The sequence below is a fragment of the Crocuta crocuta genome, unplaced genomic scaffold, assembly GCF_008692635.1.
Source record: "Crocuta crocuta isolate KB4526 unplaced genomic scaffold, BGI_CrCroc_1.0 scaffold48, whole genome shotgun sequence".
In the NCBI taxonomy this organism is placed as follows: domain Eukaryota; kingdom Metazoa; phylum Chordata; class Mammalia; order Carnivora; family Hyaenidae; genus Crocuta; species Crocuta crocuta.
Window position 1 is genome coordinate 10,545,016 of NW_027533089.1, and position 17,373 is coordinate 10,562,388.

The following is a 17,373-nucleotide window of genomic DNA, read 5'->3' on the forward strand; positions in this document are numbered from 1 at the left end:
AGAGAATAAGCCCCAGAATCCCATTCATTCCTCCTGAAGCTTTCATGTCAACATTTCAGTTCCTGCTGTATGCTAGACATTGGAAACAATCAGAGTAGAATTATGTCATTTTTATCTATGGCACAAACTTCAAGTATATGACATATACTAGATGTTTTGCTGCTTATTTTTTGTCCTTTTGGAAATTTTCTTATTGTTTTTGAACTTCATTTTGGGTCAAAATTATAAACACTTATGTTAAATTAGAAACATAAAGATTATAGTAAACCAAGTATTTAAGACATTTTGCAGCACTGGGGCACCTGGGTGGCTCAGATGGTTAAGAATTTGCCTTTGGCTCAGGTCATGATCTCGTGGTTCATGGTTTAGGGGCCTGTATCAGGCTCTGTGCTCTCATCGCAGGGCCTGCTTCAGATCCTCTGCCTCCCTCTCCCTGCCCCTCTCTTGCTCTCACTCTCAAAAATAAAATTAAAAAAATAAATCCTGCAGCATTATTTCTTCCATCCTATAGGGGATAGGTAACACTTCTGTTATTAAAACAAAAACCAGAGAGTGCCTGGGTGGCTCAGTTGGTTAAGATTCTGACTTTGGCTGAGGTCATGATCTCACAGTTTCTGAGTTCAAGTTCTGAGTCAGGCTCTGTGTGTCTCCCTCTCTCTGCCCTTCTTCTGCTTGTGCTTTGTCTCTCAAAAATAAACAAACATTTAAAAAATTTAAAAATTAAGAAAGACAAAAACCAGTAAAATAAATAAATTAATGCTGGATTATCAGTAAAGACACTTTTTATAAAATGGTTCTTATCAATAACAAAACACCAAATTAAACATAATCTTCAATGATAGTAATTATTAGCACAACATTATCTAAAAGAATTAAAGTTACTAAGAAAACACAAGGACCAAATCAGTATGCTCCTTATGGTAAAATCATATCCCTAAGTGTGCCCAAAAATAGGAGTAATAAGACTCTGCTGAAGTATTTGCAAGGAAAAAGAAAGGGAAGAAAGGAAGGAGGGAGGGAGGAAGGAAAAAAGAAGGTATATAAACATTTCCTTCATAGTAATTTTTTGAGAATGACTCAAATGCCTAGAATAGTAGCTGAGATATTTAATGTATCCCAAGTATCTATAGCATTTGTTGAAAGGATGATCAATGTGTAGTTTGAGATTAAGTACACAAAAGACTCTATTAGGAAATCTCCCACCATAAATTCTAAAAGATAGCTTTATGGCATGCTTTAAAATCTGGATAGCTGGCAAATGCAGCATAATAAAACTTAAAATTAAACACAAGCATGGGAACTGATGCTAGAGGATGGGGGAGGGTGCTGCTCACAAGTAATTTTTTTTTAATTAAATAGGTAAAAAAAATGTTTTTTGTTAAATAGGCTTAGAGATTCAAAATCTCATTCAAGTTAAGGCTTAAAATATCTCTTGTGCCACTTCCATAGTCAATTTTAAATCCCTTCAAGATGTGTGAGAAAAAAAATTACATCACTCTTACCTTGTGCACAGGTACTGGACATTTGGATTCTAACACCGTTGTGTCATTACCATCAGACGGATGCATCATAGTTAGGCCATTCAAACGTTGTTCACAATCACCTGGATGCACACATTTTTAGAATAGTATAATCAAGATATTTCATCTTATTTGTCCATAATTTGACTTTTTCTCCCCCCAACCCAGGTCAGAAACTATGAAAACAAAAGGATTAATTTTTTTTATGCTGTTTAACTTTGCAATATTCTTCGTTGAGGAACTGTTATACTGAAAAATAAGCATTTTTCATTTGCAACTTATGTCCTCTTGCTTTGTTTACATAAAGGATAACTGACACTGTGGGTCACCCACCAAATTCTGTGTTTTCTGTCCCTATGGTATAGCAGTCCCCCAGTGTGCAGAATGATCTCTGCTCCAAAGATGGTTTTAATTAGGCCAAATCAATCATGGCAATCCTACCCTAACCCAAGTGAGTCATTTAGGGAAGAGCAGGATTAAGCCAATGCAGGGGTCCTAGGGAAAGAAACTTCTTGGTGGCCAAATAGAAAACAAAGAAAACAAAGAATGGAAGAACGAAGACACTGAATGAATACCTAGGCTAGCTTGTAAGAAGATAAAAAGCACAAAATGTAAAAAGTTGGCTTGACTCTGAGGTAAAAAGAACAAACTATGCAATCCTAGTAGATGTTAAAATGTTTCACTTATTTTCAGTAAAGATAACTACAGAAAAATAGCTTAAGCTTTGGTCAAACCATGCCTAGACTGACCTACCTTTCGACTAGTGGTTGTATGTAACTAACAAAATTCCCTCTATGGTTCATGTCATCTCAAACTGAGTTTTCTGGCATATGCAACCATGAGCATCCTGATGTAGAAACTTAGTTGGGTCATTTCTCTTTGAGTTCTCCCTAATTCTTTTCCACAGGCCCTAACAAGTAGCAAAAGGACAGAGGAGAAAAATGACAACTAAGTTACTATCTCTGTTAACTGATTCAAGCTCACAAAATCCTGGCCACTTCCATATTGTAGGAACTTACATTTAAGCTTCTAACATCCATCAATCCCTTGACTGACTCTCCAGCCAAATCCTACTAGTTGAAGTTGAGGCTTGAAGAAGAGAGGAATGTTAAAAGATGGGAGTGATCATGGAAGGGTGAGAATAACCACTGTTAAACTAGAGGCATGAATGAAAGAACAAAGTTTAAATTTGTATGTCCCTACATGGTACAACATATCTATGTTTTCTCCATTCAACAAGATATGGAATGATACGGAGTAAAGCTTAAAGTATGGAACTACATTACATCCCTTCTGTGCTTGAGGCCACATATTATTTAAGAAGTAGAGAGAGTATGCACGTCAAGAGAAGAAAATTCTCAATGACTCAGTTTGCTGACATAGGTGGTGGCAGTGCTATTATTAAGTATTAAAGAGGAGCAGTGCTGCCGCCTCCTGGTCACAAGCTGCATGCCTGCTCCATGCAGACATGGCACAGATGTCCAGCCCTACTGAGACTGAGCAGTCCATCAAGCTTCTGATTGCTGTTTTCCAAAAGTATGCTGGGAGGAAGGCTAACAACTGCACCTCTCCAAGAAAGACTTCCCAGCCTTCATAAAGAACCAGAAAGACCCTGGTATCCTGACTGCATGATGAGAAAACTTGACCTCAACTGTGATGGATGGCTAGATTTCTAAGAATTTCTTAATCTTATTGGTGGCATAGCCGTATCTTGCCATGACTACTTTATTAGGTCTACCCATTTCTGGAAGTAAATCAGAGATGCTCTTAGGCCTGGCCTCCAGACCAGCCGCTCTCCTTCAAAAGAGCTCCCAATCATCATCCCATCCTCACATCCTACATGTACCCTGAGCCCAGAGCACCCACTGCCCCATGCAGCACAGTCCACTGGTAGTTAATAAAGTAACAGTGTTTTTTATTTCTCTTAATTTATTTTTATTTTTTTAGGTTTATTATTTTTGAGGTGGGGGAGGGGCAGAGAGCGAGGGGAGATAGAGAATCCCAAGCAGTCTCTGCACTGTCAGCATGGAGACTGATGTAGGGCTTGAACTCACAAACCATGAGATCATGACCTGACCCAAAACCAAGAGTTGGATGCTTAACCCACTGAGCTACCCAGGTGCACCAGTCATAGTGGTTTTTAAAGCAAAAAATTAAAAATTAAACAGGAAAGATTAAAATCAAGAAATTCAGTTTGGGCATGCTGTGCTTGACATGCCTATGTGATGCTGAACAAAAGATGTTCAGTAGAGTTGTATAAACATGCATGGGGCCTCAATGCTTGATCTGTAAAGTGAGACCAGAAGTCACAGACACCAAGATCACTCAGGCACAATGTATAGATTACTACCTTCCAACCTTTTACATGTTATATTAAGTAGAAAATGATCGATGTGTGGCAGATCTGGGTCAATGAGAAGGCTGCTCCAAGCCTATTGCTTTGAAAGTGGAGAGGATCGCTAGTTTAGTAACTCGGGCTTTGGAACGTGGCAGGAAAGCCCTGAAGTAAAAAGATAAGGCTTAAGGCAGATACAGAGTTATTTGTAAGGAATATTTGGAGAGATGGGATGATCACGAAAATAGTATCACAGAAGCCTAGGAAGTGTGTCCAGGGTCCAATTCTCTAAAAAACATTTTTATGGGGATTACCCTCTGGAACCCAAAACACTACAGAATTCATCTTTCCTAAGATTTATGTTCTTCCACCTGGACCAGTATCTAGCCCATATACTCTGAGCCACTGAAGTTTATATTCCTTTGTTTTTAAAACCTAGCATATATTCATATTTTGCAGACCTGCTCATTCTACCCTTATAATTTTTTTCACCCTTACCCTTTTCCTTCTTTCCATGACTTTTTTTTCTACTACTGCAAAAGCCCAATTGCTTTCTCTTCTTTCTCTGTTCCCTATGGCCCATTCCTCCAACTGGCCTACATAATATTGGCATATTAATTACTCTGAAGCACACCTTCAAACCTTCACTGGCTCCCCACTGACTATCCCATTACCATTAAATCCAAAGTCTCTAGATATCAAGGTTCTTTATGATCTGAACTGGTCTACCTTTCCAAATTCATTTCCCCATATTCCTACTTATCCAACCAAAGCTTTAATCACATCCAATTATTGATTGCCTAAATACCTTCATGCATGTTGTTTCCTCCATCCAAAATGCCTTTCAGTCCTAGATATACATAGATAAGTCTTACTTCTTCCTCCAATATCCAGCTCAAATGATACTTAATCTGTAAAATACACATCTGCCAAAGAGATCAGGTAATTTTGCCTTCCTCACCTTAAATTTCATTTTGATTCTTTTAGGGAACATTACTTTTATTTTGCATACCCAGTTGTTTATTTCTCCTACTAGATGACTAACTCTTTGCTTAACCTTTTTATTTGCCATGTTAATTCACATTGATATGACAGCATCAGTATTTGTTTTAATTCTTAATATAATTGAGTGAAGTTTTTTATAAGCTGGGAAATGGATAAGTTATAAGAATAAGGCTAATAATCCTTTGTAACTAAAAACTTCAACTTATTTTAAGGAAAAAAAAAGAGGCTTCTAGTTCATATGGAGATGATGGCAGTAATTTTGGAAAAAGCTGATAACACTTCATTCAATTTCTTAAAGCTTTTATGTACTCCTAACATTTTTCAGTCTTTTGTCATTAAGAAAACTTAGGTGAAGAAAATCTTTATTGTTTAAAAGACTTAACCAAATTTTATTTCCGTCGAGATTAAACTCCAGAAAAGTAAACTTCTACATACATTTTAGCTTCTAGATAGGCATACATTTGCAGTTTCCCTTGGGCATAGTGCCACCTACAGGTAGCAAATGCAAACCACTGGATTCTGAAAAACCTCGTGCAACGGAAGAGCCACTCTGGCATCATCCAAAGTTCTTTTTACACACTATGTTACAATCACATGTAATCCAAAATTGAAGTAAAATACAATAAACTTACCCTGACTGAAGACTTAGATATTGAAAGCCTGCCTTTTCACAGGTAGGGTGTTTTCTCAAAATAAGAACAAAAGACCATCTTGAATGCATTCTTTCTGTTTTCCACTATTTCTTCTTCAGGGCTTTCCCTAACAATTGTTCTGCAAATGTGCTACAATGAAAACAGCAACCTTTCCCCCTACTATGGCTCTTTCTGATCAACCTTCACACATGTTCAAATCTCTCTGATTCAAAAACTCAAACATAACAACTTCTCCCAGTCTTATAAAACAAACAACAGAAAAATAAAAACACCAAACCCTCAAAAAACAAAAAAGAAAACCCTATTTTCCTGTTAAAGTCACAGCTATCCTCTCCAACAAACTTCTTGAATGACTGGGTTACATTCAGATTACTTCTCAACTTCCAAAAATCTGGCTTCTTCCCCAATCACAATGGCCACTAAAAAGCCTTTTGCAAAAGTAAAAATCTCAACCACCAAGTTTAATCCTCACTCCTCATCTTACTTTGATTCATTGTAGTATATTCTTGTGGTACTTTTGTACTTTGGTGACTTGATAACATCAGCTTTTAACTTATTAATTTTTTAAAATTTTTACTGAGGAAGTTTGTTTCCTAGAATTTTGTCCTTGACTTTCCTCTTCTTGCTCTGTATGTTTTCTTGGGTGTTTTCATCCATTCTCACAGTTTCAAGTAGCTTCTATATACTGCTAACTCATATAGTTCTTGTTATACCCTATTACTTCTAGAAGCCTATTTCTAGTTGTATATTTCCAATCAGATACTCTAGTACCTCAAATATGTCCAAAATGAGCACTGCCTCTTATTTTCAGTCTAACTGTTGGATGATACCTTGGTGAGACATTCATTCTAACAAAGCCTATACACTGTGCCGCAAAAATATTTTTCTAATTTATCCACATCCCTTCCATGCTTACTTCCTTCGTTATGGTCCTCATATAATTTCTTTCCTAGACTGTACAGCACTCAGCTTCCTTACTTGGTCCCAACTACATCAGAGCATCTTCATCTTAAATCTGACTGTCCCCTATATAGTTAAGCAACAATCACTTCCTACTATAAAATCTGACTTTGTGAAGCTCGTATTTAAAGCTACTTGGGGGCACCTGGGGGGATAAGTTGGTTAAGTGTCCAACTTCAGCTTAGGTCATGATCTCATGGTTCATGGGTTCAAGCCCCGCGTCAGGCTCTGTGCTAACAGCTCAGAGCCTGGAGCCTGTCTCTGGATTCTGTATCTTCCTCTCTCTCTGACCCTCCCCTGCTCATGCTGTCTCTCTCTCTCTCTCTCTCAAAATAAATAAAATAAAATAAAATAACATTAAAAAAAAAAGCTACTCATTGTTGAGGGGTGCCTGGGTGGCTCAGTCGGTTAGGCGACTGACTTTGGCTCAGGTCATGATCTTGCAGTTGATGGGTTCAAGCCCCGCATCGGGCTCTGTGCTGTCAGCGCAGAGCCTGAAGGCTGCTTCAGATTCTCTGTCTCCCTGTCTCTGCTTGTGCTCTGTCTCTCAAAAATGAATAAATGTTTAAAAAAAAATTAAGGCTACTTGTTGTGTACAAAATAAAAGACTCAAATGGAACACATACAGTCAAGATTTCATGACCTAGAATTACTACATCTTCAGTTACGCTCCTGGATACTTTGAAAACCTTTTTCCACAAAAGGATGAATAGAAATATTTTATACTTTGGCTGATCTTTGTTTTGTTTTTTAATTCCTGGGATGCCTTCCAGTGTTGCTTTAGGTATTTTCTCTTTTGATCTCCACTCCCCTCTCCACACTGAAGAGCTATAACTAGAGTTAGATACAAAATGAAATACTCAAACACAGAACAGAGAGGTTTCACTGGAAGCACTAAAGGAGGATCAAAACTTCTCTCTTCCTCTTAATCTGTAGTGTAGTAAAACAATTTAGAAATTTCTTCTGCTTTGGAGAAAACCCTGCCCTTAGAGGCCAAATAGAAGCCAGTGAGCAGCCTACTAAAGGGAAGGTGACATGAGTAAGGAATATTCCACACCTGCTTCTAGGCTACACCTGAATACTGTCTCAAGGTTCAGGTCCTCCCTAGGCTGGGCTCATCAGTACTGGAGAATTATCCTTTGTGCATGCATGGCAAGAGAATCAGGATGAGACAGGCAATAACTCCACTTCTGACACAACTATTGGACAAGATATTTGTAGTCAAATGAATTTAACCATATAAAAATCTAGCCCTGGTTTGGAAGATGATTTTGGTAAATGGGAACCACCACTAGGCAAGTATTTCTGGCCTAAGTTTCCTTAGCTGTAAACTACTTCTCATGTATAAAACTTAATTTCAACCTATAAAATCTCTGTCTTTTCCTTATTCCATCCTACCTTTCCAACTCAAATAGGAATCATGGAAATCTCAGAACTCAGCAGTATGGGCTCTGGCAGTGAAAAGTTTTAATATCTGACCCACTAGTCAATGTATATAATCTATATCAAAGTAAGTTGCATGTCAACTGTACATATAATTTTCTTATTCAAATGTAATGAATACCTTTAAGTATAAAGTAGGTAATTTTGAACAATGTGCTTCAGTGATTATTTCTAACCTGAAATTTACTAGTTATTTCTAACCTGAATCCTACTAGTTATTAACTAGTTAATTTCTTACCTGAGGGAGGCAGAATTTGCAAAGATGAAATGTTTTTCACACTCTGTAAATGTTCTAATTCTTGATGATTAAATGCTAGCTGATGGTGAGCTGGTGGTGTTTCACATGAAGTCTGACTAACAAAAGTGGTTTTTGCAGAGGCTTTATCTTGTACAGAAGACTGTATCTGTTAAGACAAAGATAAATACAATTGTTTTTCAATGTTTTAACCATACAAGAAGTTCAACTAAAAAAATAGAAACAGAGAGTAAAACTAATCATAGATGTGATAAAGTTAATAGCTGCTAACTATAACCTTTATCTTTAGAAACCATACCTACCATTTTCCTCCTACCTTTAGAAATCCCACCTTACTGTGCACACCCTGCATCCTACTATGTGCACATGGGGAAAGCAAGGCCTTTCTTCTGTATTTAGTCTCAAGACTAACTCAAAACTTCTATAATTTTTTCTAATGATTTATAGAACAGTTATATCTTATTAGAAAAATGTAGCCAAAAAGTTCCTGTATTCAGTTTTAAGAAGAAATCTTCGAATATTTAAGTTGACAAACTAAAAAGTGACAGTTCTTCATTATAAACAAACAAACAAAAAATTTCAATGAAGCTACTACTATACCAGTGAGTTATAACATACATTTTAAAATTCTAAGGTAAGGGGCACCTGGGTGGCTCAGTCGGATAAGCTGAGTTGGATAAGTCCGACTTCGGCTCATGTCATAATCTCACAGTTCGTGGGTTCGAGCCCCACGTCGGGCTCTGTGCTGACAGCTAGCTCAGAGCCTGGAGCCTGTTTCATATTCTGTGTCTTCCTCTCTCTCTGACCCTCCCCTGCTCACGCTGTCTCTCTCTCTCTCAGAAATAAATAAAACATTAAAATAAAATTCTAAGGTAAAAAAAGAGGAAATTAACTTACCTTTACTTGTTCTTTAGGAGAATCATTCTGTTTTACTTCAGTAAATTTAGGAAACGTTTCTGCAAATGTATATAAATAAACATTTCAACATTTGTCAAATTAAAACCTTACCATTTAAATTATACATTTTTTTATATTAGAAATAAAATGGTCATTTTAAGAAAATGCTTTTAATACAAACCTCTTATAAATTCTTATAGTTACCAGGTTTTTGCCCTTTGAGTGAACCAAAATTCTAAAGGGATATTTGCTTTTTAAAAGGGATATTTTCTTTTCTATATAATTGAGTAAATATCCACTCACAAATTTCAATTTGGATTATTTAGGTAAAAAGAAGAGCATAGTAAAGAGGTTGAAAAAGGTATAGTTTAAAAAAGAACAAGTTACAACACAGAAAAGGTTTTAAACAAGTAGAATGAATTATAACAAAATCATCTTTTACCAAGTAGCCATAAATATAGCCATAACGAACTTAATTGAAGTAATTAAGAATTTACTATAAGAGAAAGGTGTGTCACTTATCTGAGATGGTACAGTCTTTATGAAAAGTGAAGCTATTTGATTTCATGGTAAAGTCTGCTCTGCTTACTAAGCATTATAGGAAAGATCCCAAATAATTAATTCTTTTACTTTCTAGGAATTTGGCAGCCTCAACTATGTTGCAACAGATGGTTTTTATAGTACCTTCTTTACCTTTAGAAATTCCTTTACAGCTAGCTGATAATCGTGGTAGAGTGGATATAAAAAGAGATCTCTGACATGATGCTCATCAGTTCCTTTCTTTATCTTATAATATTTTCTGGTGCTATCCTCCCCAGTTCATAAGCCTAGGTCAGTTCAGTAAAGCACCAAACTGGAAGTTAATGCCTTGACCCATCTCCAGGCCAGCATTCATGAGCAACCTTAGCATTTGCTTCAGGCTCCAGGGCACCAAAGCTGGTTAACACCAAATCTTATTCAAACTTAAAACATTCTAATTTTAATAATTACCTTCTGCCTCCTGAAATGCCATCAGTTTCCACTGGATGTGTTACTGTTCTTTCCTCTCCTAAAATGTTTGATGCTGGACATTGTTAAAATTGCTAAATGCCACTTAATGACGTGCTTTAATTTAAATAATTCAAGTTTTGAAATGACATGAACCATCTTAATGTCACTCCACTAAATATTATTTAAGTGTTGGGGGCTAGGTGGAAGGGAAGGGAAGAATACAGACAGCAAAGATTGAGGGTATAGATCCAGGTAGCTTTCACATTTAGGGGACAAATTATGGTTTCAGCTTTGAAAAAAAAAACAGACTTTATTAATATGGTCATAATATATGCACATCTACACAGCTATCTTAAATATTCAAGTATGCACCTAAACTACCTTATTCTATGATTTACATAAACTCTTAAGCATAATAAAATATGACATACATTAATGTTCTACTAAAAAATTCAAGGGCATTATCTTAGTTTTCTGATATAATAGCTCAGAATTTTAAAAATTCTCTGAATCTGAAGACCCTAGGAAAAGGCATCAAAAGTTTTTTAACTAGAATGGTAACTAGACTTATTGTAGTCATTATTTTGCAATGTACACAAATGCCAAACCACTATGTTGTACACCTGAAACTAACAGACTATTATTGTATGTCAGTTATACTGCAATAAAACGTCAGAACCATCCGATATAGTATGTTTCATAAAAGTCCTACAGACTATGGATAGAAGAATAATGATAGCCTAAAACTCAGTATTTTTTTTTTAATAGTTTATTGTCAAATTAGTTTCCACATAACACTCAGTGCTCATCCCCACAAGTGTCCTCCTACATGCCCATCCCCCCTCCCCCCACATCCATCAGTCCTCAGTTTTTGTCAGCATTCAAGAGTCTCTCATGGTTTGCTTCTCTTCCTTTCCCCCACCATTTCTGCCCTTCTTCTCCCCCTTGTTCCTCCGTCAAGTTCCTCCTAATCCTCCTATACGTGCAAACATATGATATTTGTCCTTCTCTGCCCGACTTATTTCGCTCAGCATAACACCCTCAAGGTCCAACCATGTTGCTACACATGGCCAGATTTCATTGTTTCTCATTGCCATGTAGTATATAGATAAACCACATCTTCTTGATCCATTCATCTGTTGATGGACACTTATAAAACTCAGTATTTTGATTCTCATTCTAATCTTACATAGTTGACTTTCTAGAAACATAATAAAGTAAAACTGTTTGTTAATGAGTTCTTGGCCCTTGAAATTAAAAGGCAAACATACACATTTTCACTATCAAATTTAAGATTCCATTGCAGTTAGTGAAGAAGCCCTTCAGGTCTTGCAAATCTTAATGAAACTGGGCACTATAGTGACAACATAAATACTTGCAACTAATTTCTCCAGGGAACTGTGATAATATGCATACCTACCTTAAGAGGATCAAGTCGGGTAATATATGTGAACTTGTTTACTAAACAAATGCATATCATGCATGTGATGTAACCTGTTCTATTTTCACATCTCTGCCGAAACCTCAATATAAAACCTTGAAAAGTTTTCATTTTAGGGGTGCCTGGGTGGCTCCGTTGGTTGAGTATCCAGCTTCAGCTCAGGTCATGATCTTTGATTCACTGAGTTTGAGACCTACCATCAGGCTCTGTGCTGATAGCTCAGAGTCTAGAGCCTGCTTAGGGTTCTGTGTCTCCCTCTCTCTTTGTCCCTCCCCTGCTCACCCTCAGTCTCTCTCTCTCTCTCTCAAAAATAAACATTTAAAACAAAGTTTCATTTTAAACTAAGGCAAAAAATTTTAGTCATTAAATAAAAAAGATCAGGAATCAAATATTTGATTAAGGAGTGCTATCAAAGCACTGAGGTAAATGCTCCAAATGTTATCAGGAAGATAGTATGGACTAAGAAAAGTTTAATAAGTGGAATATGAATATTTGCATTCTGTAATGCAAAACCAGATGTTATGCCATATTAGAGCAGAAAAAATTAATGAAGATTTTTGAGTTAGAAAACTAAATCACACTTCTGTCACACAGGACAGGGTTTAAAAAGGTGTTGGAAATCACTACCTGGTTCTATTACCTTATTTTATAGGAAAAAAGCATGTCCAGAGATGTTAAATGATTTGCCCAAGCTTATCACCTAAGACATGGTCTGTTGGTTAAAAAACCAAACCAAACCAAACCAAACAAACAATTTGTCTTTGAACTAAAAAAATTTTCTTCCTTTACAGACTGCTTTGCCAATTTTCACTGAAGTGTTTTGTGCTATCCGTACATCTCAAAAATAAGTGAATAAACATTTCTAACAAAAAAAATATTTTAAAAAAGTAGAAACAAAAAACCCCTAGATCAATGGTTCTCAAACATGGCAGCATATTAAAGTCATTTGGGGTACTTAAATATCAGATATACCTGGCCCCATTCTCCATTAATTCAGGTTTGGACTCTAGCTTAAAAGTTTTGCAGGTGATTCTAATGTACTGAGAAAAACTATTCTAGACAGCCTGCTTATTCAGGAAGACCTGCTAATATTTGAACAGATTAAAATTATCACTATTTTTCTAAGACTTAAGGCTCAAGTATGGACCTCAATATATACAAGTGTTTAATCAAGGCTGCATCTTTGAATTATCTTTCTGGTGCTTTGAAAATACTTTCATTGATGAGAAAGTCATCATAGTTTTAAAAATTTAAATGATAAATGAATCATTTCTTTTAAATGGCAAAAACTATTCCCCAACTGTCATTGTATACTTCCTTCATGCACTAAACCATCCTCCCCCTTAAAAGGTATAACAGGGGCGCCTGGGTGGCTTAGTCGGTTAAGCGTCCGACTTTCGCTTAGGTCATGATCTCGTGGTTCGTGGGTTCGAGCCCTGCATCGGGCTCTGTGCTGACGGCCAGCTCAGAGCCTGGAGCCTGTTTCAGTCTGTGACTCCCTCTCTCTCTGACCCTCCCCTCCTCACGCTGTCTCTCTCTCTCTCTCTCTCAGAAATAAATAAAACATTAAAAAAAAAGTTATAACAAAATCCAGATTTGAACCAAGTCCATTTTGTCCTTTTTCCCCTTGCATTAAAGAAAGAAATCATATCCTTGTCACTTCTACAGAAAACCTAGGTTGTAAAACTAAAAAAAGAAATTGTTTTAGTCCTGTTTGTAAGTCACCCATAACTAAGGAAGTTTTTTTAAAAAGAATCTGTTAAACAGCTTCATAAATTTCCTTCTCTGAATATTACACTGAAGCCAATAAAAGCAAAAAATCTAAAGAATTAAGTGACAAATTTGCTTTGTCTTAATCAGGTAAGGAATTGATGCAATAACCACCGAATTTGTGTGTAACTATTAAACAACTGAAATTATAAACATTCCTGAAAAATATTTTTTAAATTTATTTTATTTTTGAGAGAGAGAGAGAAGGGGGAGAAAGAGAGTGTGTGTCAGCAGGGGAGGGGCAGAGAGAGAGGGAGACACAGAATCTGAAACAGGCTCCAGGCTCTGAGCTGTCAGCACAGAGCATGACACGGAGCTCGAACCCACAAACCATGAGATTATGACCTGAGCCGAAGTCGGACGCTTAACCGACTGAGCCACCCAGGCGCCCCCCTTAAAAATACTCTATTCCACACTAATCAAGTATCTGAGCTTACATTTAGGCAGTTCCTAAAGTTAGTTCCTATAATATTTCAGTCAGAAGTACTACTACTGATGAGCTGATCCCATTTCATTAACTCTCAGTAATATTACCTACGGATTTGAATCTATTAGTTATATCCCTCCCTATTATATCACTCAAGATAGCCAAAGCTATTGAGAGTTAGAACTCTCAGTAGGAAAAAAAGAAGAAGAAGAAAACTCTCAATAGGTTATGTGTACATAGTAGCAAAGCCCTGCTAACATAGGATATAAGCGTCTGGAATTCATTTTACTGTTAAACCTCATTTACATCTTTGATCTGATATTTGGTGATAGTTTGATGGTTATGAAAAATCGTTTATAAAAGGTTTATATGTATACCAATGTTTAATAAATGTTCTTGACTAAGCTAACATGACAATTTGCATATACTGATGTCAGTCAAGAAAATAATTTAAATGATTAAACCAAATTACTATAAATCTGTAATCAAGTACTGCTTCTACTCCAAAGATATCTCATTTATATTTTTCAAAGATTTGGGATTTTATTCCAACTCCATCTTAGAACTGATTCAGTATCTTATTTGAAATTTTAATTAAGAACTTTTAAATAAAAGTTGTCTTGGAAATCAGAGCTTGGCCATTTAACTTAATCCTATTTAACAAAGCAGAATCGCGCCTATATTTTTCAAAAGTGAATAAAATAAGCTTTGAAAATACATGGAAGATAATCATTTAAATAATGTGGAATAAACAACTGTAACACAATTTACAACACTTACATGTTTTTCATAGATGTTATCCTTCAAACATTTCACACATCTAAATGGAATGCTACTGCAGTAAAGACAGACCAACTTATAAAAGAACCATGAGTCAATAATATTAAGGAACTAATAAAAGTTAACTTAGAGTTCCATCCTTGATAATGAAAATTACAAAAGATTATGACTTTATTAAGACAATAGCATATAGCCAAACTGCTATAAAATTCTAGAAGGCAGGTATTAAAAAAGATAAAAAATTACTAAAGATCAATATCCTTCTGTCAGAAAAGAATGTCCCACAGAAGCTTTCAGAAAAGTTTCCTCTATTAAAATTTTGAAATGAAATTATATTTACATCTCCTATCTTGAATAAATAAAAGCCTTATTAACCCGAGTTATGGCAATGAAGATATTCCAACTCTTAAGTTTCAGTTCTGAACCTGTATTTATGTAACAGAGACAGTTTTTGCTAACATTCCTAATTTTCACAAATTGTATTTTCTCAGTCAGTAGCTCCATTTCCCTCCATCCTGAGACTTGACTTGAGATTTGTTGTCTGCTCCTTGATAATGTCATATACATAATTAAGAATGGTAGATGCTTTTTACTATTTTTACATTATTATGATTGATATGGTCTGACTTAATTATTTTTCATAATTTATAATCCTTTCACTTACAGTTTTTGTTCTTCTCAAGAAAGTAAAAATTTTCTTAGCTTACACACTAGAAATAAAAAGCCTCACAGTATTATAATGGGTACAACTGAAGTTAATATTTAGGACAAAGGTCCTATTGCTTCATTTACTAATTTATTTTGGCAAGCAAATAAAGCAAAAACAAAACAAAACAAAAACCAGAAGAGAACTTAATGCTCATTTAAGGTAAGCATTGAGCTTGCATTTTATAACACACATGCAAGTGTTTTTCCAAGTACATAGTTTGAATGTTTATAAAATAATAAAAATTCAAAGAAAATTACAAACTCATACTATCATGTAAGAAGACAAACTGACCTTAGTGTCACAAACCTATACACTCTCATAATGTAGGATGAAACATAAAAATCTGCTACTTTGATTTTAACAATGTTTTTAAAAACAATACCTGTTATTGAAAAGATAATATTAAATAAGAACACCAGTCATTAAATAAAAATTCAACACAAATATGTTAAAAAATTATAATTCTGAGGCCAAGTTATTCCACTGGAAAGTTAGGAAACCATATATAAGAATCAGTCTAAGAACACATAGTAGATGATAAACATTCTTCCTGTAAGAAGTGTTGGAAGAATCTATCAAAAACAAATTTGACTGAAACACTCTGAATATAGTACTTTTCCTTTAATGCTCAAGGCATTTATTGATCAGTAGCCAATACATAATTAGATAACTCAAAGAGCTTTATCTTACAAATAAAAGACAAAGTGCTCTAACTTATTAGGCCACAAATGCTTTATTAGATGAAATTACAAATGCTAATCATTACAATTTAAAATTCTAAATGCAACTTTAGTTTTTCCAACATTGTTTTATGCTTTAATGTCAAATATAAGAAAATAATGTATAGAGCCCTAAATTAATCTAAAAATTTTCTAGTATGACAAATTCCAACAAAAGTAAAAATTGGGTTCATTCTAACAAAAATGTTTACCACTATATACTTTAGAAATGTTAAAAACAAAATGCAGCAATCAGCACCACATAAATGCAAACTGAACAGAACCAAAAGTGAAACAAAAGGGGCTGCATGCCAGCAGGCCCTCACTATCAGACTGAAATAAGGGGGGTATTCTCACAAGTGGTAAGAATCCCTGATGTGACAACATTCTGTGTAGGGTGTTTTTTTTTTTTTTAAAGAGAACTGAATTTCATGAGAAACAAAAAGCATCTCATTCAAAATAAAGCAAAATTGTGGGTACAGAAGTGTTCTATATTCTGAATGTGCCTTCTGGTGGACACTGATGGACTGCCACTTGGGCATCCTTGGGGCAGTGATTACTTGTCAACTATATAACCATCAGTGAAACAGCCCCCAAAAAAACATGAATCAGTTAAGCTTGATACAGTTGATGAAAATCTACCCAAGGTAATATGGTACTTCAGCATAACTGAAAATCTCAATTTGAAGTACATTTTTCTCTTAGAGGAAGATAATATTCTACAATGAAGAAAACACAGAAGTGAATAAAATTCTCCTTTCAACATTTTCTGGGATGACTGGTTTAATTAAAAATGATTTTTCAATCATTCAATATATTCAATCCGAATATATTGTCACAACAGGACATAACTTTGCAACATTAGAGTGGTCTCATATATCATGGAGAGTAAAGTGAAAGCTGTCCTCAAATAATCCTTTACTTTATAAAAATGAATTTCAGAATTTTATTATTTGTTTTCTCGCATTAAGATCTGATATTATATATTCAGAAACTATCTCCCGCCTTTAGTAAACTTATTTTCAACATTATACACCTCTAAGTCATATATGTATAACATGAAGTTTCATTTTACACAGCATCTCTTTTAAAGAAAATAGTTAAGATTTTCAACATGCAATTCAGTAATAAGTGTGGCATCCAAACCGTAGATCTGGGTAAGTGACAGACATTTCTTAAAAATCAAAGTCTCTATAGTACAAGGAAAAAAATATCTGCACAAACAGAGGTACACTTAGGGGGACAGCTAACCTGATTCAGAATCACTGCTGTCTGAGGAGCTGGAATCACTGCTACTGCTTTCAGTCTCTGATGAACTGCTGCTGCTGCTGCTGCTGTTGCTGCTACTGCTGCTGCTTTCGCTCAATCTGGAACCACTTCCGACAGCCTTGGCCGACTGCATCTTTCCAGCTACAAAACAGGGAGGTACGTTACAGCGCCAGCAGAATTACATAATCACAGGAACATT

At 35.5% G+C, this 17,373-nt stretch overlaps 1 protein-coding gene and 1 pseudogene across 6 annotated transcripts in view; one reads left to right on the plus strand and one right to left on the minus strand.

The window, feature by feature from the left end:
* The window catches only part of BRDT (bromodomain testis associated), a 60,458-nt gene that overhangs the window by 17,940 nt on the left and 25,145 nt on the right, over nt 1–17,373 (minus strand). For 3 of the 6 annotated variants that reach the window (XM_077746007.1, XM_077746006.1, XM_077746009.1), the window contains exons 13-17: nt 17,157–17,315; nt 9,070–9,128; nt 8,155–8,320; nt 4,664–4,705; nt 1,503–1,603 (exon numbers count right to left, since the gene is read on the minus strand). In XM_077746007.1, coding sequence (XP_077602133.1) covers nt 1,503–1,603; nt 4,664–4,705; nt 8,155–8,320; nt 9,070–9,128; nt 17,157–17,315 — 527 coding nt within the window. The other 3 variants (XM_077746008.1, XM_077746011.1, XM_077746010.1) reach the window with 3 other exon arrangements.
* LOC144216633 (protein S100-A11 pseudogene) lies at nt 2,989–3,274 on the plus strand (annotated as a pseudogene).